Source organism: Branchiostoma lanceolatum, chromosome 19 (assembly GCF_035083965.1).
Source record: "Branchiostoma lanceolatum isolate klBraLanc5 chromosome 19, klBraLanc5.hap2, whole genome shotgun sequence".
Lineage (NCBI taxonomy): Eukaryota > Metazoa > Chordata > Leptocardii > Amphioxiformes > Branchiostomatidae > Branchiostoma > Branchiostoma lanceolatum.
Window position 1 is genome coordinate 10,744,448 of NC_089740.1, and position 27,292 is coordinate 10,771,739.

Below are 27,292 nucleotides of genomic sequence, written 5' to 3' on the forward strand. Positions count from 1 at the left end.
CTATACATGTACATTACAATCACATAAAACAATGACTTGCAGCCCACTGAGATTGCATTGATATGACTGATCTAAAACATAACGTAAAAGAATTACGCAGTTAAAATCTATACTTTAGTCCTGTTATACAGCCGTATTGCATGCACAGTGGAGAAAGGAATTAGTGAGCCTCTTGGTACGGGCTTTAGGAACACTTATTGCACTAGAGTTTCTGAGTCTGAGTCCGGTGCGTGGCTCCTGACCTCGTGGGAGGCACTAAGTCGTGCAGGGGGTGGTCCTCCTGAAGCATGCGTTCAAACAGGTGCACAGCTGCCTCCTCCCGCCTCGACTTCAGTGTTGGCAGATCGGGAACGGAACGCCTACCTCCAAGGGAAATAATGCGCAAGGCCCGGCGTTGGACCCTCTCCATGGCCAGTTCTTGCTCCTTCGAGCACCCGACCAGTAGCACATGGCCGTACTCGAGTATTGGTCTTACTAGAGTCATGTAGATCTGTACAAGGTCCATGACGCTGGTGCCTTGTTTAGTCAACAGACGCAAATAATGCAGTCTACGCGAAGCTTTGCAGATCATGGAGGTAACCTGTTCGTTGAAGGTGAGGTCTTTGTATTTGCGACAAATTTGGTGCTTTTAGATAAACTTGCATCATTTTTAGCTATGCCGCCGGACTATATGGCAGGAGCGGCTGCAAAGCCCAAAGTTCGAGCAAACAAAAGACGCTCAGACCCAACAAAACACCTGCACAACAATCAGCATCATCTATTGAACTTTACCCTCAAAAGGTCACTCCACGTTTCGCGACACACGTTGAAGATTGTTGAACGTCGACAATACCAGCCCCTCTTGTAGAATATGGGGAAACTTAGGTGGATTTTGATTCTTCTCTTAGCCGTACTTGTGGGGTACATCTGGTATGAACCGACCTTTGATCCAGGTAAGTTACATGGACGACATTGTTATTCATCAATAGTCATAGCAGACTGCTTGGTGGGGAAAGGGAGAGGTGCCCGCTGGCCACTTGTATCTGGTTCACAAAATGCAACCTACGTGCAGTACCTGTAGTGCCGTAAATGCATTTACTTAGCACTTTCGCGGTAGTTTTATTTCACGATCAGATTAGGGAAAGAGAGGTTCTAAAGGTACGACATACATTTGCGGTGTTGTGATTTCGTGGTAAGAGAACACCGCAAAAAATGCGAAATAAAGAATAAAAAGGACCACGAACATTTCAAGATTTACAGTAAGGTTAAAGTGAGACAGTGGATTGTTGACTTCCGGCTGAGGAACTAACCACTTCAAATAGATATTTTATCTCGTCAAGGACACACTACTATATGTCGGTCATTTGTTTCTTCGTATTGCCTGCACAGAATCTCTGAGGGGAGCCAAGGTTGTGGTGACAGGGTGCAGTTCCGGCATCGGCGAACAGATGGCGTACCACTACGCAAGGTTCGGAGCCAGGGTTCTCATCACAGCCAGGAGAGAGGGGAGACTGAAGGAGGTGTGTGTAATAAGCTGGTTCATGGTTTCAACTGCGCATGAGCTAGTAGGAGGCCATCTATGTAGCAGGAGACATTTTTTCTGGTCCACCCTGTATTTGTCCAGGTTGTAGCTAAGATGAAGAACCTGGGAGCCCAGGTGGCCATCTATGTAGCAGGAGACATTATTTCTGGTCCACCCTGTATTTGTCCAGGTTGTAGCTAAGATAAAGGACCTGTGAGCCCAGGAGGCCATCTATATAGTAGCAGGAGACATTATTTCTGGTCCACCCTGTATTTGTCCAGGTAATGTAGCTAAGATGAAGGACCTGGGAGCCCAGGAGGCCATCTATGTAGCAGGAGACATTATTTCTGGTCCACCCTGTATTTGTCCAGGTTGTAGCTAAGATAAAGGACCTGTGAGCCCAGGAGGCCATTTATATACCAAGAGACATTATTTCTGGTCCACCCTGTATTTGTCCAGGTTGTAGCTAAGATGAAGAACCTGGGAGCCCAGGAGGCCATCTATGTAGCAGGAGACATGGGGGAACCAGAGGACTGTGAGAGAACCATCAAATCCGCCGAGGAAAAGTTTGGTTTGTGCACCATGTTCGTTCCATCAAAATATAGATTTGGACTTGACTATCATATCATTGTATATTGATTTGCTCAAAGACATTGAAACATAAACAATTCCTTTTATTCATTTCCTGGTGACATGGACGTTTTGTTTGCTCCTGCAGGCGGTTTAGACTATCTAGTCATAAACCATGCGAGTTTGAGCACATTAAAAAAGAAAAACAAGAGTCCATTTTGGGACGGAGACATGGACATGCTACACGATGAAGTGACCGTCAACTACTACAGCTACATCCGGTTGGCGTCGCTGGCACTTCCGCTACTTCACAAGACTAACGGCAGCCTGGTCATTCTCGGCTCAATGGCTGGTGAGAACCAGTTCAGTTTCTAACCTACCAACCGGTTCACGTGCCTTTGCACGTGTGTGTGTGTGTGTGTGTGTGTGTATGTGTGTATTTGTGAGTGTGTGTATTTGTGTGTGTATTTGTGTGTGTGTTTCAGTTTCTAACCTACCAACCGGTTTGCCTGCCTTTGCACGTGTGTGTGTGTGTGTTTGTGCGTGTGTGTATTTGTGTGTGTATTTGTGTGTGTGTGTTTGTAGCTGTGTGTGTATGTGTGTGCGCGCGCGCGCGCGCGTGTGTGTGTATGTGTGTGTGTGTGTATGCATGATGCACAGTGGTGACATAACAAGCACTTATAAGACAGAGTTTGGTAGTGGACTTGCCCCACAAGCTGTAATGTACACAGTTGAATGGCCCAGGTGCAGAGATATGCACCTCCCTATAATACACCATATAGTGTGGAGACGACTTTAACTGTACAAGGAAGGTAACGTTACATGTATTGAAAAAAAAATTGAATAACAAAATGTATCATTTTGATTCCCTTTCCTTCATTCCTTTTTCGTCCCCATTCTACAGGAAAGATTGCGAGTCCCTTCTCCACTTTCTACGCTGGCACAAAGCATGCCCTGGACGGGTTTTTCACCTCCTTGCGGCAAGAGTTGGTAATGCAGGACATCAAAGTGTCCATCACCTACTGCGTGATCGGCTTGATAGACACTGAGCTACCAGCCCAATTCCGTGAAGTAAGTCATTCTTGTTATTATGGGGGAACAAGATTAATATTGTTACACAGTTTGGCTGGTATGACTTTATGATGCAAATCTATTTCATTTCAAGCTCCTTTGCATTTGACGTTATCTCGGAATACTAGTATCTCCATGTATGGAGATTTATTTTCAGGTTGTCTGTATTCTTGTGTGTTCTTAGTTTAATGTTTGCATTAAGTTGTCAGGAGAGTGTCAGGAAGTGAGTAAGAAGATAGTGTCACTGCAAAGGTCAGACTTGCTGGAGTGACAGGAAGTAGAGAGTTCAGAGTAGAGATGGTAGAACTAGTCGTTTATCAAATATGCCACACATCCCAGGTCATAGGGTCAATGGGAGAGGCTACTAATTTCTGGGGAGGTATAGTTTTTGGTCTGTGTTTTCGCAGCTATGTATTTTCCAGATGCTGGCCATGCTAATCAAAGCCTTGTTTACATAAATGACAAACTACAAAGAAAACATGATTTTGAGAAACTCTCAATTTTTCACTGAGGCATGATATCTTCGAACTCTTGATTATTTGAATGGTATCATCACTGTCTCTATCTTCATCTCATACATGTAGCTGTTTGGCTTTCTCATGGACATCCCAGCAGCGCCGGCTTCGGACTGTGCCATGGGGATCATCCGGGGGGGAGCAGCCCGGCAGCGTGAAATCTACTACCCTTGGAGAGATGCATGGGTGGCTACAAAACTGAGAACAATCGTTCCACAATTCTTCGAATCTTTAACACGGAGCATTTACCCTCCACTGCTTGAAAAATCACCCATTTTCATAGGGGAGGAAAATTGACATTTTGAATTGTATCATAAAAAGTCCTAAATGAATCAGTAGACTTTAAGTAGGAGGAGGGTCACCTCCGATGGGGATACCGTTTTTGGATGTGTATGTGCGTTTCCACCGAAAATCCTTCTGATGGATACACATGGATTTTGGTAAGTGGGTTGTTATAATTGAGGTCCCGAAAAAACATGGCAATTCTGAGTCACTTATAAGTTTTTACAGGTACTGCAGCATTACAGGCATTACATGCTCTGACTGCCATAGAAAGGGGACAATCAGACCCCAAGCTGGGATTGATTAAAGGAAGAAGGGAAGGGGAGGATTACTAGTAACATCTGATGGCTAGGGGGCTGTCATTATCTTCAGAAATTCACAAAATCTTTTTTGATATCTTGTTCATACCAGAAATGGAAAAGGTTTTGCGTATTCTGAAGCAGAGAAAAGTTATATACAAGCTGAAGAACAGTAATATCCAACGTACATACATGTAGGCTTCAGAAGTCATATGAGTTGGTAACTTCTTTGATTTACTATTACACTTCTCTTCTTCAAATTTTTTTTCTTTTGGAAAATCTATTCAAAAATCCTGTGCATTAAAACATGGTAACAACCATAGGACAGTATTTGATAGTTTTAATTTATTACTCATTGACAAATGGCACCTCCTAGTTGATAAACAAGAAAAACTATAAAAAATACATCGACTTGCAAAACAATACCATAACCTGACATAAAAAGACCATTATCATCACTGTAATTTATGGGGAGCTTATTCCTTTTTCACATCTCAATCATCTGTTTAAGAAAGTTTACACCTTTGGGGTCATGGACGAGTGATCAATCAGAATCAAGGACACAAGAGGTAACTGTGGGCTTGGTAACTCATTAATGTGTCCACAATTCTGATTGGACAATGTCACACACAATGCATAAGCATCCCATATCAAACCATTTCAGACAAAATGACATTGTCAGAAGTATTCTTCAGTTCAAAGTACCACTTGATGTCTAAATAAATGCTTCAGAATACTCTTCCTGAAAATATTACACAATTTGAAGTTCCAACAGTTATTTACATTCATTCACTAAAACTTAAGTTATAATCTTGAGTATGATAATTCAAAATAATGTTGTTCATTGTATCTATGTCCAACAATATATTACCATCGTTCCAAAACCCAACAGTTTTAAACTGCAACAAGCATCAAATGTATCAATTCCCGTTATCAAATTAAAAAGGCTTCACATCCATATCTGGGTTATCTTCTTTTGCAAATACTTATCATACACGTTAAACAATGTACAATACTTTTGAACTAGTCATAGGTAATAATTCTTTTGATAAAAATGAACTATTGCGTATTACATGAACACAGAGATGTTTTGAAAATTTACTTTTCTTATCTTGCAAATGTTTCTGGAAATCAAAATTAAGGTAACAACTAAATTCTTCCTATTCCAGGGCTGTCTCCGGGATCCGTCCCTCTGTCCTGGGATAGAAATTTGATGGTTGGGATGGACAAAATTTTTAACTCATTCGTCAAAAAAATTTGAACTTAATGACATAAAATTGACGGAATTTGTAAGCTTAAAAATCACAAATACAACAATGATCATCAACAACATGGGCTCCTAAACAATGAGGCCAGAAATAAATTTAAAGCGGTCTGACATGAAGCTACTACTTGGTCCTCTTATAAGTACAAATGTACATCTAGGAAAAGCTGTATGACTATGTACACAAGACACAATCCTTTGCTTACACACGTATAAATCATAATGTACACCTACTTCCAATTCTTGTTACAACTTACTTTTCTTCCAACAATGTTCCACTTACCATAAATCTTCTGTATGTCAAAACATTTCAAGAGTGTGTTAAATTGCAAATTATTTTTAGTGCGGTAAAAGAGACCATATTTTCTGATGCTGATGGTAAAAATGGCCTGGCCCCTAAGGTGTGGCAAAAAATGTGCTGGCACATACAATACAATGTACACGTGATTAACCTTCTCCCTGCTGCCTAACCCGATAAACAAATACAAATTTGGTGCCAAATGGCTACCTAAGCAGGCTGGTGGTTAAAGTATGCCGTTATGGCCTGTGAAGGTAAATTAGGTTGTGGCCTGCATTCCCCAAACTTTTCAAGACATAATACGAGTTTCATACCAATACATTTGGAACCAAATAATTCCTTGTCTTTTGACAGCCACCCTGAAAATATTAAAAGTATTTCATGTGTACATGAAACTGACCAATTTAGGTTTAATATTGGCTTATTCAAAATAATGTAAGACTGGGATCATAATCCACTGTTGTTGTTTTTGCATAACCATCAATCTAGAAATGTATCTTCAATGGTAGTACTGACAGAGTATGTAAGGGACATGGTAAGCCCCAATATAAAAGGGCATAAGAACTAGACCAGCTATAAATACTTCCAAATCTCAAAAGCACATCATAAAATATTGCCTGAATACAATGTACATGGCTTACATAAAGAATCTCAACCACTTGGTTGTTTAAGCTTTGTCAAAATAATTGACTCCACCCCTGTGGCCTCGGCAAAAAAAATCAATCCGTATGCGACACTACCACTGCCTTGTGTGGACTAGGTCAGACCTTAGGCTAAGCTTCTTCAGCGTTTCATAACCGACAACGATAACGAACGTGGTAGGCAAGGACCCAATGATACGTGCGGACAGTCCCTTGGAGAATCCCCAGAGCCCTTCCTCCACATACAGCTGTTTGAACTTCTTCACTATGGACTTTCCTCCTTCAACCTAAGGTAGAGAGATGTACAAGAGATGTGATGTTAGAACTAGGGATGCTGCCAAAAATCAGCATGAACAAAAACACACACGCACATATATACACACACACACACACGTGTACAGTCTCAAACAATCACACTCACACAGTCTTACGCACACAGACATAGTCACACACAGACACACACAGTCTTACATACACACACACACTGTCACACATACATGTTGTACATACACAAACGCACACACACACTGTCACACAAATATGTACATACAGGAACGCACACACACACACTGTCACACATACATGTACATCTACATACACGAACGCACACACACACATACACACTGTCACACATACATGTGTCATCAGAACGCACACACACACACATACCCACCTGTAACCTTGCCCTGACAATGTCCATGGGGTTGGTGAGGGTGTTTGCCGTCGCGGCCGCCAGCGGTCCGGCAACAGCCTGCAGCATGAGGTGAGGGAGGTACGACGGTGCAACAGACGCCAGTTGTTCTGAAAAACGATAACAGGACACTTTACTTCATTGCTGGAATGTAACATTTGTGAACATGGCTTTTCTTCATCTTTCATATTCAAGACACACATATAGCATTTACATGTGCTACCCGTGTATTATTCACCATTATGCTATAGCTAGTGCCTCTATATCATGGCAATCAAAGATAGTAGACATGACTTCCTCAGCCATAAGCACCATCTGGCAGATTACACAGAAACTGCACTACAAAGGTAGTACAAGGACACACCCACAGCCAACAACAAAACTTGTTTCTTTTGATTGTTATAAGAAACAAACAAGTTAACAAAAATATGACGCACCGGCGTAGAAATGGTAGAACGGCCACCAGAGGGCGCTGTTTGGAATGGTCGTGAGCATGGAGGCGAAGAATCCACGATAGAATCCTGCCACGCCATCACGTCGGAACAGTTCTACCACCACCGCCTGCGCTTTCCCGAACGTAAGTCGTTCCTTCGGCAGCTTTTTTCTTCTATCCTTCCCCTGTCCTTGCAGCATCAAATGCTGCGAAACGACGTCTATCGGTACGGATATCCCCTGTCCGACGAGCGACGCCATTCCACCGCCAACGAGTGACTTGATCCAGTTATTGTATCCAGACAATTGCTGTCTGCTGACCTCGTATGTTGTAATATACATCTGTCCAGATATCAAGTATATACTGTTTACCATAAAGCCTTTATAAAGACCTCTAATTCCCTCCTGTCTTGTAATCTTAAGAAAGGCATCAAACGTGCCGTTATACAGAGAAGTCCCGCGCTGGATCTGAAGCCTCGTCTTGATGAGGGTCGTCGGGTAAACCGTCACGCGGATCGTCATCGAAAGGAACAAACCGAAGGAGTAAAACTTCCGCTTGTCCATATCGTTCCATTCAATGATGCGGATCTGGTTGGTTGGATCGGCAGACATGGTTTCCATAGCAACTCGACAGTGATTGGTTGAGAGTAAATCCCTTCTGTGTTGACGTTAATTTCTGTCAGTGGTAAAATCTCAAAACGAGACTTCTTTGTTACAATGTATCTGATTGGTTAAAAATATGGATGTGTTTTAAAACTGGATGAAAAGAAGTTTTGTTTTCCTTTTTTCCTTTCTGTAGATTTTAAGAACAACTTTGTGATTGTGATGTAAAATTATTACAAAATTATGGGATGATGGTACTATGTTAACTCAAACACATTCAGGATTTCTCATCTATGACTTTCACTGCTTTTTCCCAGGTAGGTAAGGTCTACAAGTCTGAAATGTCTCTGTGTTGACAGTAAGGGCTCTGTTCTGTACTTTTCCATACCCAGGTGCATCCACCAAGCTTCCCCTTGACTGACAGAAACCAGATTGTCCAACTGTTGAAAAACAATATAATGTTAATCATCACAACAATCAAATCCACGTGAGGCTCTTAGCTTCACAATAAACTACTTCATGGTTTAAACCTTGCATGTCCAAAGTGATGCACTGTGGGTTATGTGTCAAACTTCAAAGTTGACGGACATAAACAAAATAAGTCTGGACATGGTCTAGAAATAGAACTGTTTACAATTGCAAGTTAGGTGCCTTCATCTTTGACATGTAATCAACAATACACCTCACTGCACAATGACATGCAGAGTTTAATTATAATTATAACCTGGTTTATTGGTGTCTGTGAGTTAACCAAAAGAAGACCCAAAACACGATCTAGCGACCTGCTAAATTTTCCATCAGTTCAATCATCAGTGGTGATGTTGTCTGGGGTGCCAAAATACCCCTCTCCCAGGGGGGTAGTTAGTGGAAGAACCAATTAGAGTGTGATTTAATCAAGGTAAGCTATTCCCACTACAGCAAAGAGGGGCTATCATCCATTATGAAAAAAAACATGAAAGGAAAGTGGAAGATTTCAGTACTTTAGATAGTGACTAACACTACACGAAAAAGAAATTAAGTTAAAATCAAAAGAAATGCTGAGAAAACACTGAAAGACCGAAGTCTTGAGTCTTACCCTGGGCATCTTTTCCTTGATTACACCCCCATTGTCTTTAATGGTCCCTCCCTGACTGATAATTATATAATTTGTCACATGAGTGGGCCAAAGATACTGTAAATAGATAGCTGCTTACTAGTATTGCTATGCTGAAATCTGAGACATATGAGAAAACTTATAAACCAATATCAATACAAATTGCACATAACAATTTATCTCCGCACGGTGGCCATTAAAAGTCCTTTTGCCAGTTGGATACGGTCTTATAATTAGCCACCATCCATGATAAAGATGGTTATACAATTTGCAAGTCTAAATCATTTTGTTGGATACTCTACTGCCTTGAATCAAGGAGGTTAAATATATTTTTGCTTGAGTATACCAAGGATACAGTCATTGACTAGCTGGAGACGCAACTCACACATGGGGTCCCTTGGGTAAAGGTAATAAATTAGACAATTGTCTGTCAATTATTCATTTCATTGTGGTGTGGCAAAAGACAAAACAATGAAAAAGACAGAATTTGGGGATTTCAATTCATAAGATATTGCAAGAATATTATATTATTAAGCATACGGTCCTTTTATCGAAGGTTCATATAACCTTTTGCACAACATTCAAGTAGTGTTATAATCTATATGTAATTTTTTAATGATCCATATTTTGTTTTTTGAACAAGTGGGTTTACAAATTTATACAAGACAACTTTGGAGTTTTCACATCTTTACTTTTTTAGTATTATCTGGTGATAGCTATGACTTCTAGTAGCACTTCAACTCTACCCGACTGTATTGATATTTCCCAATTTTTGTGCAACAAGTCTGTTTTGCTTCGCATTGTACCAAAGTACAGTGATATATATAACAATTTTTTCCGGGCCGATCAGTTTTTCGCAGCCAAGACATAACGTTATAACACTTCCGTTCCAATCCTAGTAGTATTCGTCAAATTCCACGCCTATTACTACAGCAATAGAGTAAATAAAGAGGGCATACTTACAAGAACAACCTCCTCTGACGTACACAAGATTTGACCTCGCCAAAAATGGGTAGAAAGGCGATAAATATTCCTAAAAGTAGAAGGACTTTTGCGTAAGAAGTTCACCTCTTACCGGGGGCAGCCATTTTGTCACACCCCGCAATCTTGTTCCCAGGAAACCTTATTTCATCCAATCAAAATCCTTCTTTTTATGCAAATTATTTTCCGAAGTCCAATCAGAATCCTTTCTTTTATGCAAATTTCTACTCTCGTGTCCACACACTTCCGGTAGCAGCCTACGTGCAAAACGTCGCCTAAAAGATGGCGGATCCAGGTAGGTGAAAGTGTCATTTGATTTTACATTTTTTCAGACAAAAGATTACGACTTTTGTAACTTTTTTGACGCAGAAGTATGAGTTGAATTGTTTCAGAATACAACTAGGTCCCTACTGGTTTCCTGCGTGGAAGCATAACAGCGTTGTTCTGTTAAATTGGGACATATGTTTTGAGGACTTTTGTAAGGAGGCGTTCATATACTATAATTTCCTGAATGACGTATATGTTAATATAATGTATTTATATCGTTTTAGCAGACAATTGTCACGTAGACCACGTAGTACTGTCCCAAGTTCACAAGACGTCATCCAAAGACTCATCATTCGATGTCTTAAGAGCCACATTCCTTTCTTAAGGGCCCAAACTCATTAAGGAAGGCTCTAGAAAATCACGATGAACAAAAAACCGGTTGTACTCCAAACAGAACATACGATTGTCAGATCATATAACCCTCTTAATCGAGACTTAAAAAGATGTAAAAGTGATATTTTTCTTAACCGTTGTCAGTTGGTCTGAAATATGTTTTAAAACTATATACATGTATCAACACAATGTTGCCCGACAACACTAGTATAGTATGGCAACACTAGATTGCTACGTCATACTCATTCATAGGCTTATCAAAATCCTTTAAAATTTGTATAAGACATAAAAATTGCCAATAAATTATAGGCTAGCGATTCTCTAGCCTCTGAATGGTAGAACAAAGTCTTGGGACCAAAGGCCATGTCATATCTGTTGTCATACTGTAAATGTTGATGGTTCCCAGGTTATGTAAAAAGCTGACGATTTTCGTGATAACCTCTTTACAGCAAACTTAAAACCACCACGAAAAGAGATGTTGGAAGTTTTCTGTCCACCAACCCTCATGTTTCAATCGCAGACTTGAAACCACCGCGAATACTCCATTTTCTCCCTACAGTATGATTGAATGAATCTCTGCGAACTTAAAGGCATTTACAGTACATGGATTTTTGTCAGAGTTGCTGTGTCATCAGTCACTAGTACCTAGTAGGTTACCAATGAAGTCATGTGACAGTCATGAGACACAATGTTATCTTTCTGGGTTATCTTTGTGGGTTTTTAGACTAAATTGTCCCATGGGGATTGAAATAAAAGGAAAGAATCTCCGTTCTTTCTGCTTAAAGTTTTGTAAAAATGAGATTACTAGCAGTTTGCGCATGTACACGTGTTAGTCACAAACCAATAACAGGCTGTTCTAATAAACCATATGTTATCATTTACAAAAAAAGGTTGCCCAGTGTACTTTGGCAACTGGATTTTGTTAAGATTAGAAAAGCTGCTACCCAAGTTTGTACTTTCAGTTTTCTGGATGGAATCAGGGCTTTTAATAGTTTTCGCAGTAACCGTAAACAAAACATTGCAAGAAGTTAGAACAGGATATAGTTACATGTTGGGACAGCTGATATCATTTTGATATCTTTCAGTTAGCATGGACCTATATTGTACACATAGCATGTGTAGTCCAGTGGTTAGCGACCCTGCCCTGTACCAAGAGGTTGGGAGTTCGAATCCCGACTGTTGTGTCTCACTCAACATACACGTTACTGGAAAGGGTTGCAGTCCTTAGAACAACATGTCGAAAAGAGCTAGATGAATTACTCTAGTACCTGTACAATGGACCTGTAAATATGAGTTTACATATAGCTTCTGTCTTCTCTGTTACGAACAGTGGAAGATGAGCTCTTCAGGGAGGTAAAACTGGGTTGTGATAACTTTCATTTAGATGATTTTACTGTCCCATGTCTAAGTTACTATACAGGCTTTTTTGTATGACATCTTTTTTTTTCTTGCAGCCCCCCACCTCTTCCAACAGTGTGTGGCCTCCCTTGAGGTAGGAGGGGAGTCCTTCACTTACTACAACCCCCTCAAGCTCAACGATCCAAGATATGGTGAGTTGTCTCTGCCTTTGATGCTCATTAAAAGAATCAAACAATTCACTTAGGATTTAATGAAGTAGAAAATGTGTAGCTGCGGTTGATTTCTTTTTCATTTAGCTTATTTAACTTTTTGACAGAATCAGAGCTGAAATAACATGTTTGTTTTGCAATTGAGTTTTTTAGTGGTAAGGCTCGTATTGGGGCGTAATGCTATTATGCTCTTTTGTGCTCCCAAAATTGGAGCTGTGCATCTCTAAACGGTGCACCTAGCTAGAGGCGAGACTTTTGTGTAGGCTTAGTTTCATACTATTATAGATTGGTATATAGCATATTCTTCACATTTAATTTCCGGAAAAATAGTAAAGATAAAAGATAAAGCTCTCGACGTTAGCTATAGACTTTCAGATCCAAGCTATGAAGAGAGGCAGTAGGGTTTGTAATTAGGTTTTGCTGACATTGCACAATTTTTTTTTTGATTCTCCTTAATTTTGAGCTGCACCTATTCAACAAAACGAATTTCGAGCCCTGCAGTGTCAAAGTTCTACATGTGAATTGTTACTGATCAATTTCTGTCCACCAATAGAACGCCTGCCCTTCTCTATCCGTGTTCTGCTGGAGTCCGCTGTGAGGAACTGTGACAACTTCCAGGTCCACCCCAAAGATGTAGAGAACATCCTGTCATGGGAAGACGCACAGACAAAGGCGGTTGAAGTACCCTTCAGGCCTGCTAGGGTCATTCTACAAGACTTCACGTACGTACTTCACGTCCATTGAGTCTAAGTTTACTGTGAATCTCGAAATATTTTCGTTGAATTCATTTTTGAGTTTTTGCGGCAACACTGCAAATGTATGTTTATATTACTTTTGTACTTATAGTTATACTACAGAATTCTTTGACCGCAAACTTAAAACACAGTGAAAACCTTTTCCCTTCTTGCACAAAATTAAGTCAGTACCTAAAAATAATGAAATTACAGTATTTCAAGTAGCTTTTACTTTTAGCTTGCCTTAAGCAAACTTTTTTTCCATTGGTCAAGAAAAAGCAACAACATTACAATATATTACTTTACAACATCAGCACGGCAAGTATACACTCTGGGCCTTTTTTGTGTTTTGTACGTGTCTGTAAAAACGAAGTCCACAATAACGATCACATTATCTGTCAGTAACTGTCCATTCCAGAGGTGTTCCCGCGGTGGTTGACTTCGCAGCCATGCGGGACGCGGTGAAGCGACTCGGAGGGGACCCGTCCAAAATCAACCCCGTCTGCCCAGCTGACTTAGTCATAGACCATTCTGTTCAAGTCGATGTTTCTAGGAGGTAAGATGCCGCCTTAGTTTTTGTTGATTTATAATTGATTGATCAGTTGATTGATTGATTGATTAAGTGGTAGCTGTAAAAGATACAGAGGATAACATGATGTAGTAATGCTATGTAGATGATGAAATATAGTATATACAATTTGTCATATTATTATTCATTGGCTTGGCTTCGCTAATTTTATTATTACACTCAGCTTAAACAACAAGTAGTAGAGTTGTTTTTGGCTTCACCTCAGGGGTGGGGCTGATAATATTGAGGATCACTGGATTGATGGAGTTTTAACTTCCATGTTTTACTGTATTTTACAAACTTAGTGGTGGAGGTCAAAACATAATCTATCCCTTGCCCCCCCCCCCCCCTTCATTTTAATTACATATGCCTATTGATATACATAAAATCTTTCCCCTTTTATTAAGAGCCATGATTACCCTTCTTGTCGGATATGTTGCCAGCCCAATGTGAACTTTTTGAATAGAAATGTTATGTTTATTTTTGGCTTGTATACAGTCCCAAAATTTGATTATACTACATTCACAGAGTGAATGTTTACATGCTAAAAATTCATTGAAATCTTTTGGACAGTTTGCACCTAAACGGCTCCTCACACGTCTACCTTTGGTAGCACTCCAAAAAAGAAAAATATACTTGAACACTATTCTTAGAGTACTTGCCAACAAGATTCAGTAGTTTAACCTTTAGCACTCTGAAGCAGCTGTTTTGCACCTTATTCCCTATTGGTTGCTGAGTTAGGCAACATGGAGAAGGTTAAAACAAGTACATGTTTCCTACTGGAGAAGCCCAGATATTCGCATCTAGCTAAGTACTGTATACTCACTTTGTCTCCTTACAGCACAAGTATAGTAAGAAATACACCAAACCCTGGAGGAGGGCTTAGGCCAGGACAAACTGCATCACGTGCAAATGCTGCAGTACCAGCCAAAACCTGTGGGGGTGCTGCTAAGGGGTGCAATATCTGTCTCAACACGGGCCTGCCAAAACTAGAAGAAATTTGTCCTTTTCACCAACAGCCTACGGATTGGTACTTTTTGATATTTTTTCTCTGCACATTTCGTTTTACGACTTCAAGGCTTGAGCAGGGACTAGGAAGGATGCAGATCTTGGAAATGTCCAAACTTGTCTTCTTCTGTTCCATTCATGAAAATCATCTATAAATCATTTTTGTTAATTGAAAATTGAAAATCTGTGATTGCTATAGTGTTGAGACAGAAATTGGCCCTTCTGTCATTAAACATTTTTGATCCTTCCTAGCACTCTGCTATTTTGCTAGGCAGCTTCCAGCTTTTTACTTAGCATTGCTAGGCAGGCCAGTTTTCACCCAACAATTGAAATCCTTCCTAGCACTCCATTTTGCTTAGCAGCTTCCAGCTTAGCATTGCTAGATAGCTAGCTTCTTTTTCCATTTTGGGTACCTTGCAAACTGACAAAAAGTTCATTCAAATATTCCCCTTATTTATTTTCACAAAAGAAATGGAAAAACTTTTCCATATGATTCAATATATGCACAGCTTGGTGGCTTCCATATCCCTCCCCTCTCCATACTAACATTAAGTCAATCATTTTTCAATAACCAAAAACCCTTTGTTTCACAGTTTAGATGCTACATTGCCACTTGCAGTATGCGCTACTGTATTTGTAGCTATGTCTGTGAATTATAATCAGACAGGCACATTTTTTTGAAAGCTACACAAACTTTGGTTACAGAATGACATTTGAATACATATCAAAGATGAAAAGAAGAATATTGTAAAATATGTCCCTTGCAAAAGGATTAATTCTTTTACACCTGCAAAAGATTTGGTGTCTTTGATTTAAAGAATGTCCTTCATAAACTCTAGTTTGTGTGGTTAACCAAAGGAACGTTATGGACTTCACTCTGTAGGGACTGGTGACTCAAATGTATGTTTTCTTGCCTTCCCTTCTACCAGCCAAGATGCTCTTCAACAGAACCAGAAGCTGGAGTTTCAGAGGAACCAGGAGCGCTTCCAGTTTCTTAAGGTTGGCTTCTTTTCTTCCTAGAGAAAAACAGAAAAACCGACAAGAAGATGCAGAAAAGTCTAGGTTAAGTTGCAAAAAAATACTGCATATTTACTTCTCCTATGCCATCTACCATTTTTGTAATACACAAGCTTTACAGAAGTTTTAAGGTTTTCTCAAGCCATGTTGTCTAAACAATCCTAATAATTCAAATTTTGTAGCAATAGACTGGTTTCAACTGTCCATCACAATTAGCAGTTCAACCAATGAGAGAGTGACTGCATGCCGTCAAATAGTTGCATTGTCATGTTTACATTTTGACGGAGGTAGACGTGGCTATGGGATTGATCTATACAACTATTCCTGGAATTTACTTCTGTATAACTTCAAATTCATGCTTTATACCACAACAGTGGGGTGCCAAGGCGCTGCGGAACATGCTGATAGTTCCGCCGGGATCTGGTATCGTGCACCAGGTCAACCTGGAATACCTGGGAAGGGTCGTCTTCAACACCGACGGTACCCTGTACCCAGATAGCCTGGTGGGCACGGACTCCCATACCACCATGATCAATGGGCTTGGCATCCTGGGATGGGGTGAGTATTGGTGCATCTGGGAACAAGGTTCTGGAAGAAAACAATCAAGATTTTTCAGAGATACATGTATAGTTTTATTTGTTTCGTATAATTGATAAAGTGCCTTTAGGCGTAACACACCAGTGTAGTACAGTACATGTAGGTATAACCTTGGTAAGAACATACTGTAAGGTTTGATCCACTCACACCGGGATGGACCCCTACTCTTTTTGTTAAGTGTGGTGGGATCTTTAAGTTTAACATTGATGATCGAGTTTTACCTCTCATCAAATACAAGACCTGGCTTTACGTCCCATCTAAGGGACGACCCTAACCAAAGCTGGTACTCATTTTCACATGAGTTGAGTGAGAAAATAGGTTTTAAGTGCCTCTCCCAAGGGCACAACATCAGGGCCTGCTTGGGATTCAAACCCAGATCCTTTTGATTCCAAGTCAAGAACCCTAATCATAAGACCACTTTGCCACCTCATTAAAAAACATTTTAAAATAAGACAGCAGTTACTTTGGATTCTTCCAAATGGAATCATACTGAATGACAAAAGCTCATTTGAAAGAAAAGTTATGTTGATTTGACCCACTTGTACAATGTATGTATTTACACATGTATCCCATCAACAGACTAGTACAGTGGTACACATGTAAAGGTGAAGTAGTAAAGTGTTTGCTTTTTAACACATTAGGTGTTGGAGGGATCGAGGCAGAGGCTGTGATGTTGGGACAGGCCATTTCCATGGTGCTACCACAGGTGGTGGGTTACAGGATAACTGGACAGCTGAATCAACTGGTCACTTCCACCGACGTAGTACTGACCATTACCAAGGTAATGTCATCATGTTTTCCTACCCTCTTTTAATGTATTGTTCTAAAATGCTTTTTTTATATACAAATGCTGTCCCTATTGTAGCCAAAATTTGAGTGACATAAAAAAACTTGACTTTGCCTAGGAAAGAGAGTGAAAACAGCTTTCCAAATTTTTACTAATCTGGAAAATGTGAAGATGCCATAGCTTAACTTAAAGTCATATTAGCAAACCCAAATACCCTACAATATGAGTCGTATGGCTGATAAGTGATATACATGTAAAGACAGGTGAATTAACCTTTAGCACACTGAAGTAGCCATTTAAGACTCAATTCCCTATCGGTTACAGAGTTAGGCAGCAGGGAGAAGGTTAATAAGTCTTTTATAATCTTCTTCTTCGCAGCATTTACGTCAGGTCGGAGTTGTGGGAAAGTTTGTTGAGTTTTTCGGGCCGGGGGTTTCGCAGCTGTCCATCGCAGACCGTGCCACCATCTCCAACATGTGTCCCGAATACGGTGCTACTGTCGGCTACTTCCCAGTGGACGACATGTCCATGGTCTACCTGAAACAGACAAGTAAGTAGTCATTATAAAAGTATGTGTATTAGGTACGTTTGTGAATATCAGTTATCCAGAAAATTGAAGAATTACAATATGAAAATATCCGACATCTTTCATCAGTAGTTGAGAAATCAATTTTCAAATCTATTTTATATTTTCGAAATTTTCTATCAGTGATGAAAGACTTTGGGTGGACATCTGAAACATCTGATATTTTCGTATTGTGATCCAGTGGTATAGATTGAATTGAAATTTTATTCTATGTGTATTAGAGTAGGTACATTGTACAGTCCAGCCTGTACTAATGGCCATCTTTGCATAAGGACCACTTGGCTATTGTGCCCATGTTTTGGTTATTTTTACTATTGACCCAAGTAGTGAAAACCCTGTCTAGTGAGACCATTTTCTTCAAGTTCCTTGAGTAGACTTTTAGTTATGGGAGGTGTTGAGCCACTAGGGACTTAAGAATTTTAATATTTCATATCATCTTTCATAAGATCGTGACGAGAAGAAGCTCGAGTACATTGAGGCCTACCTGAAGGCATGTAAGATGTACAGAGACTTCAACAATGCAGACCAGGATCCTACCTTTAGCCAGGTAAGACCTTATCTCTTTTACTTCTTTCTAATGTTGAAATTAAGAAATTGAAGATTTCCTTCAAATTGAAGTTGTTGTTTTCGCAATAGAAGTTGATCATGTCGATGGGTTTGTTTGTCAAGAACATTTCTTAGACTTGTAAGTTTAGTTTTCTATTAACGCTTTGCTTGGGACCACATCACAGGATAATTTATGCCTTGCAGTTGCAATACCTTTTGGTTCTGCCAGGTAGCATTGTTGCTCTATACCAGTGAAAAGTGCCCTACAAGTTGTGGTAGATTCTCCTTGTATCATACACGTAAATGGCAGAAATGCAGACATATTCTTTCCAGTGCTAAATATATTTTATAAGATGATACTTTTTTTGATAGGTGGCCAATCTTGATATTATACCTTCGCATTTTTTCAGATAGTAGAGCTGGATCTCTCCACGGTCGTGCCGTCCGTGAGCGGGCCCAAACGCCCGCACGACCGCGTTCCCGTCTCCGACATGAAACACGACTTCCAACAGTGCCTCGACAATAAGGTCAGCTTCAAGGGTTTCGCCATTCCCAAGGAGAAACAGTCCGGTGCGATTCCCTTCACGTACGACGATAAGGAGTACGCGCTGAACCATGGCAGCGTGGTCATCGCAGCGATCACCAGCTGTACCAACACCAGTAACCCCTCCGTCATGTTGGGCGCTGGTAAGTGGAATTTGTAAATGTCTCTCTGTATATAACCATTGTTGTTTCAAGATCTTTCAACTTTCATCTTATACATGACTGTATGAAGACATAAGGTTAAAAGTGTTCATTGTCTTTCTTATAGCTTTAGAATCCTTCTTACGTCATTGGAACTAAAAACCAACACAGTTTGTTTTGATTACTTGGTTTTGTAGTTTGGGACACCTTCTAGAAGTCATGAAGTTAACTGCAGTTTTGATAAAACCTGCTGTAAACAATGTAATTGATGAAAATAAGCATTTAACTTCAAAGCTCAAAACAATTGTCATAAAGTGAACAAAATGTAATTTACAGTGTGTTCATTGACGTCTGAAATTGTTGCAAAACAGTTATGAATCGTCTGTTCTGTTTTGTTGCAGGACTTCTTGCCAAGAAGGCGGTAGAGGCTGGTCTGACAGTGAAACCGTACATCAAAACCAGCCTGTCCCCCGGTAGTGGGGTTGTTACCTACTACCTACAGGAGAGTGGGGTCACTCCGTACCTCAAACAACTAGGGTGAGTAGTTCATATACTCTCTGTTTAGGGGTGTATACCGGTTCGCTGGACCTGATTCGGACCTTTATAATATCCAAGAACCGAGTCCAAAAAAACTGAAAGCCAAAAACCTGAGTCCAAAAAACCTGAACAAAGTACAAAAATATTTTTTATTTTGTTTGATAAAAAGTGTTTTTAGTCTCCCCTCTGACAGAAAAGGCATTTGAAATAACTAGCGTAACATTCAAATATCAAACACTGGTTTGTCTTGAAAGTCTTCTCACCAAGAAACTTTTATAGTCGTGCGTGTAAGTATTAATGCTCCATGCTTAATATTAGTCTAATAAAAGAAAACAGGATCAGGTTCAGGTTTGGACCTGAACCTAAATCTCTGGACCTAAACTTGGACTTGGGCCTTATTAAGCTGAACCGGTTTCCACCCCTATCTCTGTTGTATGTTATACAGTCAAACCTGTACTAGTGACCACTTCTGGAATACCTGGCCAATGTGACCACTTTTTGGTGGAACCTTAGGTTATTTTTCCATTGCATGACACAAACATTAAAAGTTCTGTCTGTAGTGACCACCTGTCTACATGTACTATGACCATTTTCTTTAAAAAAAAAAAAAAGTTCCTTGAGTTGTCACTATAAACAGGTTTGACAATGGCCAAGACCTCACAGTTTTTTTATGGTATGTTACTCCTGGTTGTTTATTAATTACCAGTTCTGTAAATCCGATTTAGAAGTTACTGGCATTTAGAAGTAACTGTACATTTACATACTGTCCTGTGTGTTTTACTAGTTCCTTTATTTATTTGTAGTTGTATCTCATGACTGATAAACCAACTTGAAAAATTAACCGAAGCATAACTTGACGTTTTAGGGTGTTATATTTGCTTCTGGTGGTTGAACAGTTAATGCTTTGCTTGTAATCACATCACAAGATACCGTAGCTTATGCCCTGCAGGTGCAATACCTTTAGGTTCTGCTTGATGGCGTTGCAGAATTTACTGACATGTTGTTTTGTGTGTTCTTCAGGTTTGACATTGTAGGCTATGGCTGTATGACTTGTATAGGGAACAGCGGGCCTCTTCCTGAGCCAGTGGCTGAGGCAGTCGAAAAGGTGAAGATCATTTCTAAAAATAGAAATATTTAAAAATTATGCCAAACAACCCAATGAAGATCTATTGACCCACGTAGTGATTGTTTGTACATGTATATCGTATGTAGAAAAAGCTACCATACATTAATTTCCGTGAAGTTACAAAAATATCATAAGTGATATTCATAACAGTAGTGGATTTTTTTTATAAGAATACATGACAGGCATTCCATTGCTGAGAAAAATCCACAAGCGTTTCCCTTATTTGAAAATCAAACATGAAGCAGACAAATGGAAAAACTGCCATGATTTAACAGTGGTTAGTATTAAGAGTCTTAAGATTGTTGTAAAAACGTCTGCAATGTGTTATGTGTTGTAAATGTGTACTGAAGTCCCTCCTTGACATTGCCGTTGTAGGGAGACTTGGTAGCAGTCGGCGTCCTTTCAGGAAACCGTAACTTCGAGGGGCGTATCCACCCCCTCACACGTGCCAACTACCTGGCCTCTCCGCCACTCGTCATCGCGTACGCTATCGCCGGGACGGTCAGCATCGATTTTGAGACCGAACCACTTGGTACGGAATTTTGACATACTTTTGCTCCATGATTTTTTTCTAGTCTCTTTTTTGTTGAATAGATTCCTTGCTGTGTTTGAAATGGATTTGGGTTTAGCTAAAGCATATTTAATGTCCCTAAAAAAAAGATTAATGCAATTTTATGACACAAATATTTGGACTGTAATTCCAAATCATAATGTACCTTTAAAATACTGTATATAGATAATCTCGCCTTGTAATAACATTTTTGTAATTAACATTATACTGCCTCGTAATGTTAATTGGAGTATTCCAGTACACCAAATATGACAGTTTTCCAAGAAATGAAAGGAAAATACAACTGCAATTGAGGAAGCTACTTTGTATACGAGAAGAATATATAACCCTCAACACACTATTACTACCTCCACTTACTAAAGTCATGGTTAAACACTGAAAACTTAGACTACTAAGGGTTAACCACATCAATGTTTTCAACAGGCAAGACAGCTGAAGGCAAAGAGATTTTCCTACGTGACGTCTGGCCGACCCGTGCCGAAATCCAGGAGGTTGAGCGAAAGAATGTTGTACCAGCCATGTTCAAGGACGTGTACGCTAGGATACAGGTCAGTGTCTACGCCCTAACGTCAGGCCGTGCTAATTCAATTTGTCGGTTCTCATATTTGAAAAATGATGCTGAACCAGAAGATCAACATGAGTTGGAGGGTACTTTTACCATTGTATTTTGGCACAGACAGTTTGATGTAGTCAGAGTCAAGGTTTCCCCTCGCTGTCTGTTATACTCTGGTTGAAAATTTGCTAAGAAAACTTTGAGAAATGAAAAAAAAATGAATGTATTTTTTTAAAACCTTCAAGTCAAAGGTCGTACTGTAAATCTTGAAATGTTTGCGGTGGTTTTATTTTGGCGGTGCACCGGAGACCTCTTACTGCGAAATTGTAAGACAGCGAATATGTGTTTTGTAATTCTAATATGTGTTTTGAAATTATATAGCTACTTAAAGTAATTGAAGAATAAGACTAGTTTTTAACCACTGTACACTACAATAGGAACAATGGGAAAAACTTTGAATTTTAACTTTGTGACTTAAGGATGGAAATGAGGCCTGGAACAACCTTGAAGCTTCGGACGCCCAGCTCTATCCCTGGGACCCCAAGTCAACCTACATCAAGTCTCCCCCCTTCTTCGAAGAGATGGTATGTCCTTCATTTGCATATATGCAACTTAAATCATCTGTGTCTGTCCTCAAATGTCTAGTGTTAACGCACTTGTTCTAATTGACAGCGGTGTTATTGAATTGTACAACTATGCTTAGCCATAACTTCTTGCATTGCTTGATGATACAACATGGCTAAGATGTGGCCAGATAAGATGATTTGAGATAAAGATACAGGTAGGATAAAGATTTGATCAATTTCAGTTACAATTTTTTTAACTGTATAGTGTTTACACTGATACTACTTGACAACAGTGTAATTAAACTGTATAATTGTGCTTAAGCCATAACTTCTACATGTACCATTCTATAACATATTTGCCAAGTTGTGGCTAGAAGACTTAAAAAAACTTCATTTTCTTCGACAGACCTCGGAGATTCCTTCGCTCCAGCCAATCACCGATGCCTTTGCGCTGCTGAACCTCGGGGATTCGGTCACGACGGACCACATCTCGCCCGCCGGCAGTATCGCTCGGAACAGTCCCGCCGCTCGCTACCTGGCCAGCAAGGGGTAGGTCTTTAGGAGCTTCTGTTTTTTTTTCTTCCAATCACGGAAGCTGGCCACAGTCAAACCTGTTCAAGTTACCACCTCTACATAAGCACCACCTAGCTTTGATCATTTTCCCCATTGACACAAGCATTAAGAATCCTGTCTATAGTGACCACCTGTCTACTCTAGTTATTTTCTTCAAGTCCATTGAGTGGTTACTAAAGACAAATTTCTAGCTTTCTTGATATGTAGACGAAATCATTTCCAAAATGTTGAAGTTCCATATCATTTCCCTAGTTGAGAAATTTTACTACATGCAGTAAACAGTGTCATGTAACGTTCAAAATGGAAAGGGAATATTCTACATTCGCTAGCAAATGATTGTCCTATACTGACTATGACCAGCTACAAAGTATAACTTGAATCAAAGTAAACTTAGATCAAATGCGAAATATTTTTTCTAGGCTGACTCCACGCGACTTCAACTCGTACGGCAGTCGTCGTGGCAACGACGCCGTCATGGCGAGGGGGACGTTCGCCAACATCCGCCTGCTCAACAAGTTCATTGGCAAGGCTTCTCCAAAAACCTGCCATGTCCCCTCTGGAGATACAGTAAGTACATCGTACATGGCTGTTCAAAGTATTCTCCATGTCCCTCTGGGGATACGGTAATAGCATGGCTGTTTAAAGTATTCTCCATGTCCTCTGGGGATACAGTAAGTGCATGGCTGTTCAAAGTATTCTCTACAGTTCCGTACAGTAGGCACAAGCTGAGTAAGACTACATTGTAAGGTTTGATCTACTCATGCCGGGATGGACCCCTACTTTTTTTGGTAAGTGTGGTGGGTTGACAACTAAGGCCTGCTAGGGATTTAAACCCAGAACCTTAAGTCAACAACTCTAACCACAAGACAACCTTGGCACGTGTGTGTGTGTGTGTGTGTGTGTGTGTGTCTTTGTGTCTCTGTGTGTGTGTGTGTGTCTGTCTGTGTGTGTTTAGATATGTCAAAACCTCTTGCACAACTTTTAAGGAGCCCTTGTGTGTGTGTGTCTGTGTGTGTCTGTCTGTGTGTGTGTGTGTTTAGATCTGTCAAAACCTCTTGCACAACTTTTAAGGAGCCGTTGACTTTTTCCCATGTGCAGATGGATGTGTTTGATGCTGCAGTGAGGTATCGTGAGGAAGGCCAGTCTGTCATCATTCTGGCAGGGAAAGAGTACGGCTCTGGGTCGTCAAGGGACTGGGCTGCTAAGGGGCCTTGGATGCAGGTGAGTTCGCAATAGAATAAGGAATTTTCCTACTAAGAGGCCTTGGAATCAATCAACCTGGTGAAATCTAGAAATCTAGTATTCTGTTTTAAATAAGAAATTGTCCTGCTAAGAGCCCCTAGATTCAATCAACCTTGTAAAATCTAGAAATCTAGTATTCTGTTTTAAATGATGAATCTACTTTTGGAAACCTACTTTTGTATATTTTCAGCAGAAGATTTTCATTCCCCATCCAGTAAACTTTGGTGAAAGGTGGTTTGCAAACTTGAAAACTGTGGTTTAATCAATAATTATTATTATAGGAGATTTTTTTTTTATAAACTGAAGCTGAGCTTTATTTTAACATCCTGTACCATACATGGTGCCTAGGGTGCCCATCTCCGTTTCAAAGCCCTTGGGCCACACAACTTTGTACACTCACTACAGCATGGGGCTTGTCCACTGGTAGCCGTGTGTGTTCAACTATGATAGATATTATTACTCTTTCCCAAATGCTGAGTGCTACGTAGAGAAAGCAGTAAGTACCATCTTTTTGCTGGGAATCAAACTTAGACCACACCAATTTAATTTCTTGGTTAAAGGATATTTATTTTCAAAAAAAAATTTAGAAAAAAAAAATCAAGAAAACAGCCTTCTGTTTTCATGATTTTTTTTTCTAAAATTTTTTTTTTTTTTAAATAAAAATCTGTTAACCAAGAAATTAAATTGGTGTGGCCTTATGTAAGCATTGTAACTGTTCCCATAGGGCATCCGGGCAGTGATAGCTGAGAGTTACGAGCGGATCCACAGGAGTAACCTGGTGGGGATGGGCATCGTCCCTCTACAGTACCTGCCTGGGGAGACCGCCGAGTCCCTCAGTCTTACAGGGAAGGAGCGCTTCACTATACAACTGGCTGATGACATACAACCTGGGCAGACCATAGACGTCAAGGTAATGTTTTATATGCAGTGGAAAAGAGTTATTTTCTGTTCATAGTCCACACTAGGGGTGGATACCAGTTCAGCTTGATAAGGTCCAAGTTCAGGTCCGGACCTGAACCTGGACCTGATCCTGTCCAGATGATATTTTGTTTTATTAGACCAATATTAAGCATAGAGAATAATACTGACACGCACGACAAGTTTCTTGGTGAGAAGACTTTGAAGATAAACCAGTATTTGATATTTGAATGTTGCACTTATTTTAAATGCCTTTTTTGTCAGAGGGAAGACTCAAAACGCTTTTTATCAGACAAAACGGAAAAATGTATTTGTACTTTGTTCAGGTTTTTTTTGGACTCAGGTTTTTGGCTTTCAGGTTTTTTGGACTCGGTTCTTGGATGTTATAAAGGTCCGAATCAGGTCCAGCAAACCGGTATCCACCCCTAGTCCACACCAATTTGAATTCTTTGTTCTCCAATATGCGAAAATATGTTGAACTGGAAAATCATCATGAAAACAGAGTCTGGGGAGAAAAGTCTGTGCATTGCTGCAAATAGTTTTGGGGAGTTAGTATACTCAGATACAAGTTTTTCTCTGAGCCTTCTGTTTTCAGTTTTTACTTTTGCTTAACTTTTTATGGCCTATAGCTTGAATGAAGGAAATAGTGTTATCATGGCCCAATAACAACTTACTCCTAAATTTCATACAAAAATTGTTCTCGCATATCATCCTTTTTAATGCCCTTTTTATTAATGTAGTATAATCCATATGTACTCTTGACAAGACACAGAATAAGTCATGGAAATTACATACTGCATAATTATTTACTCTTGTAAAGAATTGTACATAGTTGAAACAATTTTGCAAATGCTACTAACTTTTTGATACATTATCGAATATTACAAAGAATACATAAATGAACAATGATTTTCTCCCAACCTTGCAGGTGAATGGGGAAGAGCGAACGTTCAAAGCGTTGGTGAGGTTCGACACCCCCGTTGAGTTGACCTACTTCCGCCACGGCGGCATCCTCAACTACATGGTCCGCCGCATGATTACTGCCTAGCAACCATCGCCATAGCAACAGCAACTGGGTCCCATCATCGAATGTTGCCCGTAAAACTTGTATGAAAAGATAACGATGATTGGAGTCTGTTCCCAACAATTTAATGGTCCATTGATGTATAATAAGATTGACAACTTTTGACCATTAGACTTTTTAACCACCTTGTTGCTGCCTGATCTTAAAACCAATATGAAATTGTTGCCATAAGGCTCCCTTGGCATTAAGAGTGTTAAGAAAAGTTGGGCTGCGGTGGGTGTATTAAGGTTTACATGTAGGTTAGTTACATATGAAGAAGTCTGTGCAGTAAATGAATAAATGTTGTTTGGGAAAGATCTTAAAATGTCAGAACTATGAGAACTATGAGAACTGCAGTGTGTAAGGAAAGTTAATTTATTCCAAACAAAAGTGTTTCATTCCTCCAATGTGCACTTTCTTGTGCAAACCAAAAGGGTAGTTTTCTGGTCAGAAGTTTTTTTTCCAACAACATAATTGAGGTTAGATACAGAAGATATTTTAACCTCCTTGATAATTGCAATGAAATTGAAGAGAGAAATATCTCCAGTATTATACAGTGATCATCTACATGTACATGTATGCTGTACAGTATGAAATAGCAAATGGTTTCATTGGTGTCACTGTAAGAGTCAGTTTTGAATTTGATGTAATGGTTGTTTTGGCAGATCATAGTTTGGGATGCAATTTACATGATTTTCAACTAGCCAATGAAATACTAGCTACAACCTCGCTTTTTGCTGTTCAAACTGTCAACTTTATCTCAGGATAGATATGTCACGGAAGATTAGCCAATCAAAGAATGGCTTACATGTCAAATGATTAAACTAGCCAATCAAAAGAAGTACAAAGTATTATCCAGTGTTCTAGGTTGGCTGCTCTATCCTTTCCACAAAGCTTGCTACTGATTGGCTTCTTATTTCTAAGTTTAACCAATCATAATTTGCAGTTCATTTTTCACTAAAGGCATTCATATTGTACCCACCATCTTTACTTTTTGTTGAGAAACAGATAGGAAAGTGTATACTAGTAATAATGAGTATTACTAGCTTTGGATGTATATGGAGATTGGTATAATATAGATAAGTATAATGGTCACTTAGCAAGAATGTATCCCTTACAGAGAGGAATAAAGAGTAACATTCAACAA

General features: G+C 39.7%; 3 protein-coding genes across 5 annotated transcripts; 2 read left to right on the forward strand and 1 right to left on the reverse strand.

The window, feature by feature from the left end:
- Positions 1–15: 15 nt before the first annotated feature.
- Positions 16–5,196, forward strand: LOC136425691 (hydroxysteroid 11-beta-dehydrogenase 1-like protein). Of its 2 annotated transcripts, none has more exons than XM_066414630.1 (6): positions 16–593; positions 1,369–1,499; positions 1,961–2,072; positions 2,220–2,423; positions 2,976–3,142; positions 3,727–5,196. In XM_066414630.1, the coding sequence occupies exons 1-6, from the start codon at positions 542–544 to the stop codon at positions 3,952–3,954; spliced, it is 894 nt and encodes a 297-aa protein (XP_066270727.1). In that variant the 5' UTR covers positions 16–541; the 3' UTR covers positions 3,955–5,196. The 2 variants fall into 2 exon arrangements, with proteins under 2 accessions (XP_066270727.1, XP_066270726.1); XM_066414629.1 differs by lacking the exon at positions 16–593 and adding an exon at positions 662–932.
- Positions 4,564–10,375, reverse strand: LOC136425690 (solute carrier family 25 member 44-like). The gene is made up of 4 exons (XM_066414628.1): positions 10,224–10,375; positions 7,570–8,607; positions 7,115–7,242; positions 4,564–6,728 (listed from the first exon to the last, which is right to left on the reverse strand). The coding sequence occupies exons 2-4, from the start codon at positions 8,183–8,185 to the stop codon at positions 6,537–6,539; spliced, it is 936 nt and encodes a 311-aa protein (XP_066270725.1). The 5' UTR covers positions 8,186–8,607; positions 10,224–10,375; the 3' UTR covers positions 4,564–6,536.
- A 77-nt stretch (positions 10,376–10,452) lies between these two features.
- Positions 10,453–27,292, forward strand: LOC136425689 (cytoplasmic aconitate hydratase-like). Of its 2 annotated transcripts, XM_066414626.1 has the most exons (21): positions 10,453–10,536; positions 12,356–12,451; positions 13,023–13,191; positions 13,622–13,759; positions 14,613–14,801; positions 15,709–15,778; positions 16,171–16,354; positions 17,035–17,174; positions 17,559–17,730; positions 18,213–18,313; positions 18,723–18,999; positions 19,398–19,533; positions 20,554–20,638; positions 21,035–21,191; positions 21,654–21,778; positions 22,263–22,367; positions 22,756–22,898; positions 23,342–23,489; positions 24,021–24,143; positions 24,889–25,074; positions 26,011–27,292. In XM_066414626.1, the coding sequence occupies exons 1-21, from the start codon at positions 10,524–10,526 to the stop codon at positions 26,128–26,130; spliced, it is 2,877 nt and encodes a 958-aa protein (XP_066270723.1). In that variant the 5' UTR covers positions 10,453–10,523; the 3' UTR covers positions 26,131–27,292. The 2 variants fall into 2 exon arrangements, with proteins under 2 accessions (XP_066270723.1, XP_066270724.1); XM_066414627.1 differs by lacking the exon at positions 14,613–14,801.

Bases quoted from the DNA above. Each gene is read 5' to 3' on its own strand.
- LOC136425691 (XM_066414629.1), top strand. From the start codon at position 851: ATGGGGAAACTTAGGTGGATTTTGATTCTTCTCTTAGCCGTACTTGTG. The intron at 1,500-1,960 runs GTGTGTGTAATA...GTATTTGTCCAG, and splicing joins GAGAGGGGAGACTGAAGGAG to GTTGTAGCTAAGATGAAGAA. The intron at 2,424-2,975 runs GTGAGAACCAGT...CCCATTCTACAG, and splicing joins CATTCTCGGCTCAATGGCTG to GAAAGATTGCGAGTCCCTTC.
- LOC136425690 (XM_066414628.1), bottom strand. From the start codon at position 8,185: ATGGAAACCATGTCTGCCGATCCAACCAACCAGATCCGCATCATTGAA. The intron at 7,243-7,569 runs GTGCGTCATATT...ATCGTTTTTCAG, and splicing joins GTTCTACCATTTCTACGCCG to AACAACTGGCGTCTGTTGCA. The intron at 6,729-7,114 runs GTGGGTATGTGT...TCTCTACCTTAG, and splicing joins TTGTCAGGGCAAGGTTACAG to GTTGAAGGAGGAAAGTCCAT.
- LOC136425689 (XM_066414626.1), top strand. The intron at 15,779-16,170 runs GTTGGCTTCTTT...ATACCACAACAG, and splicing joins AGCGCTTCCAGTTTCTTAAG to TGGGGTGCCAAGGCGCTGCG. The intron at 22,368-22,755 runs GTATGTCCTTCA...TTTCTTCGACAG, and splicing joins CCCCCTTCTTCGAAGAGATG to ACCTCGGAGATTCCTTCGCT.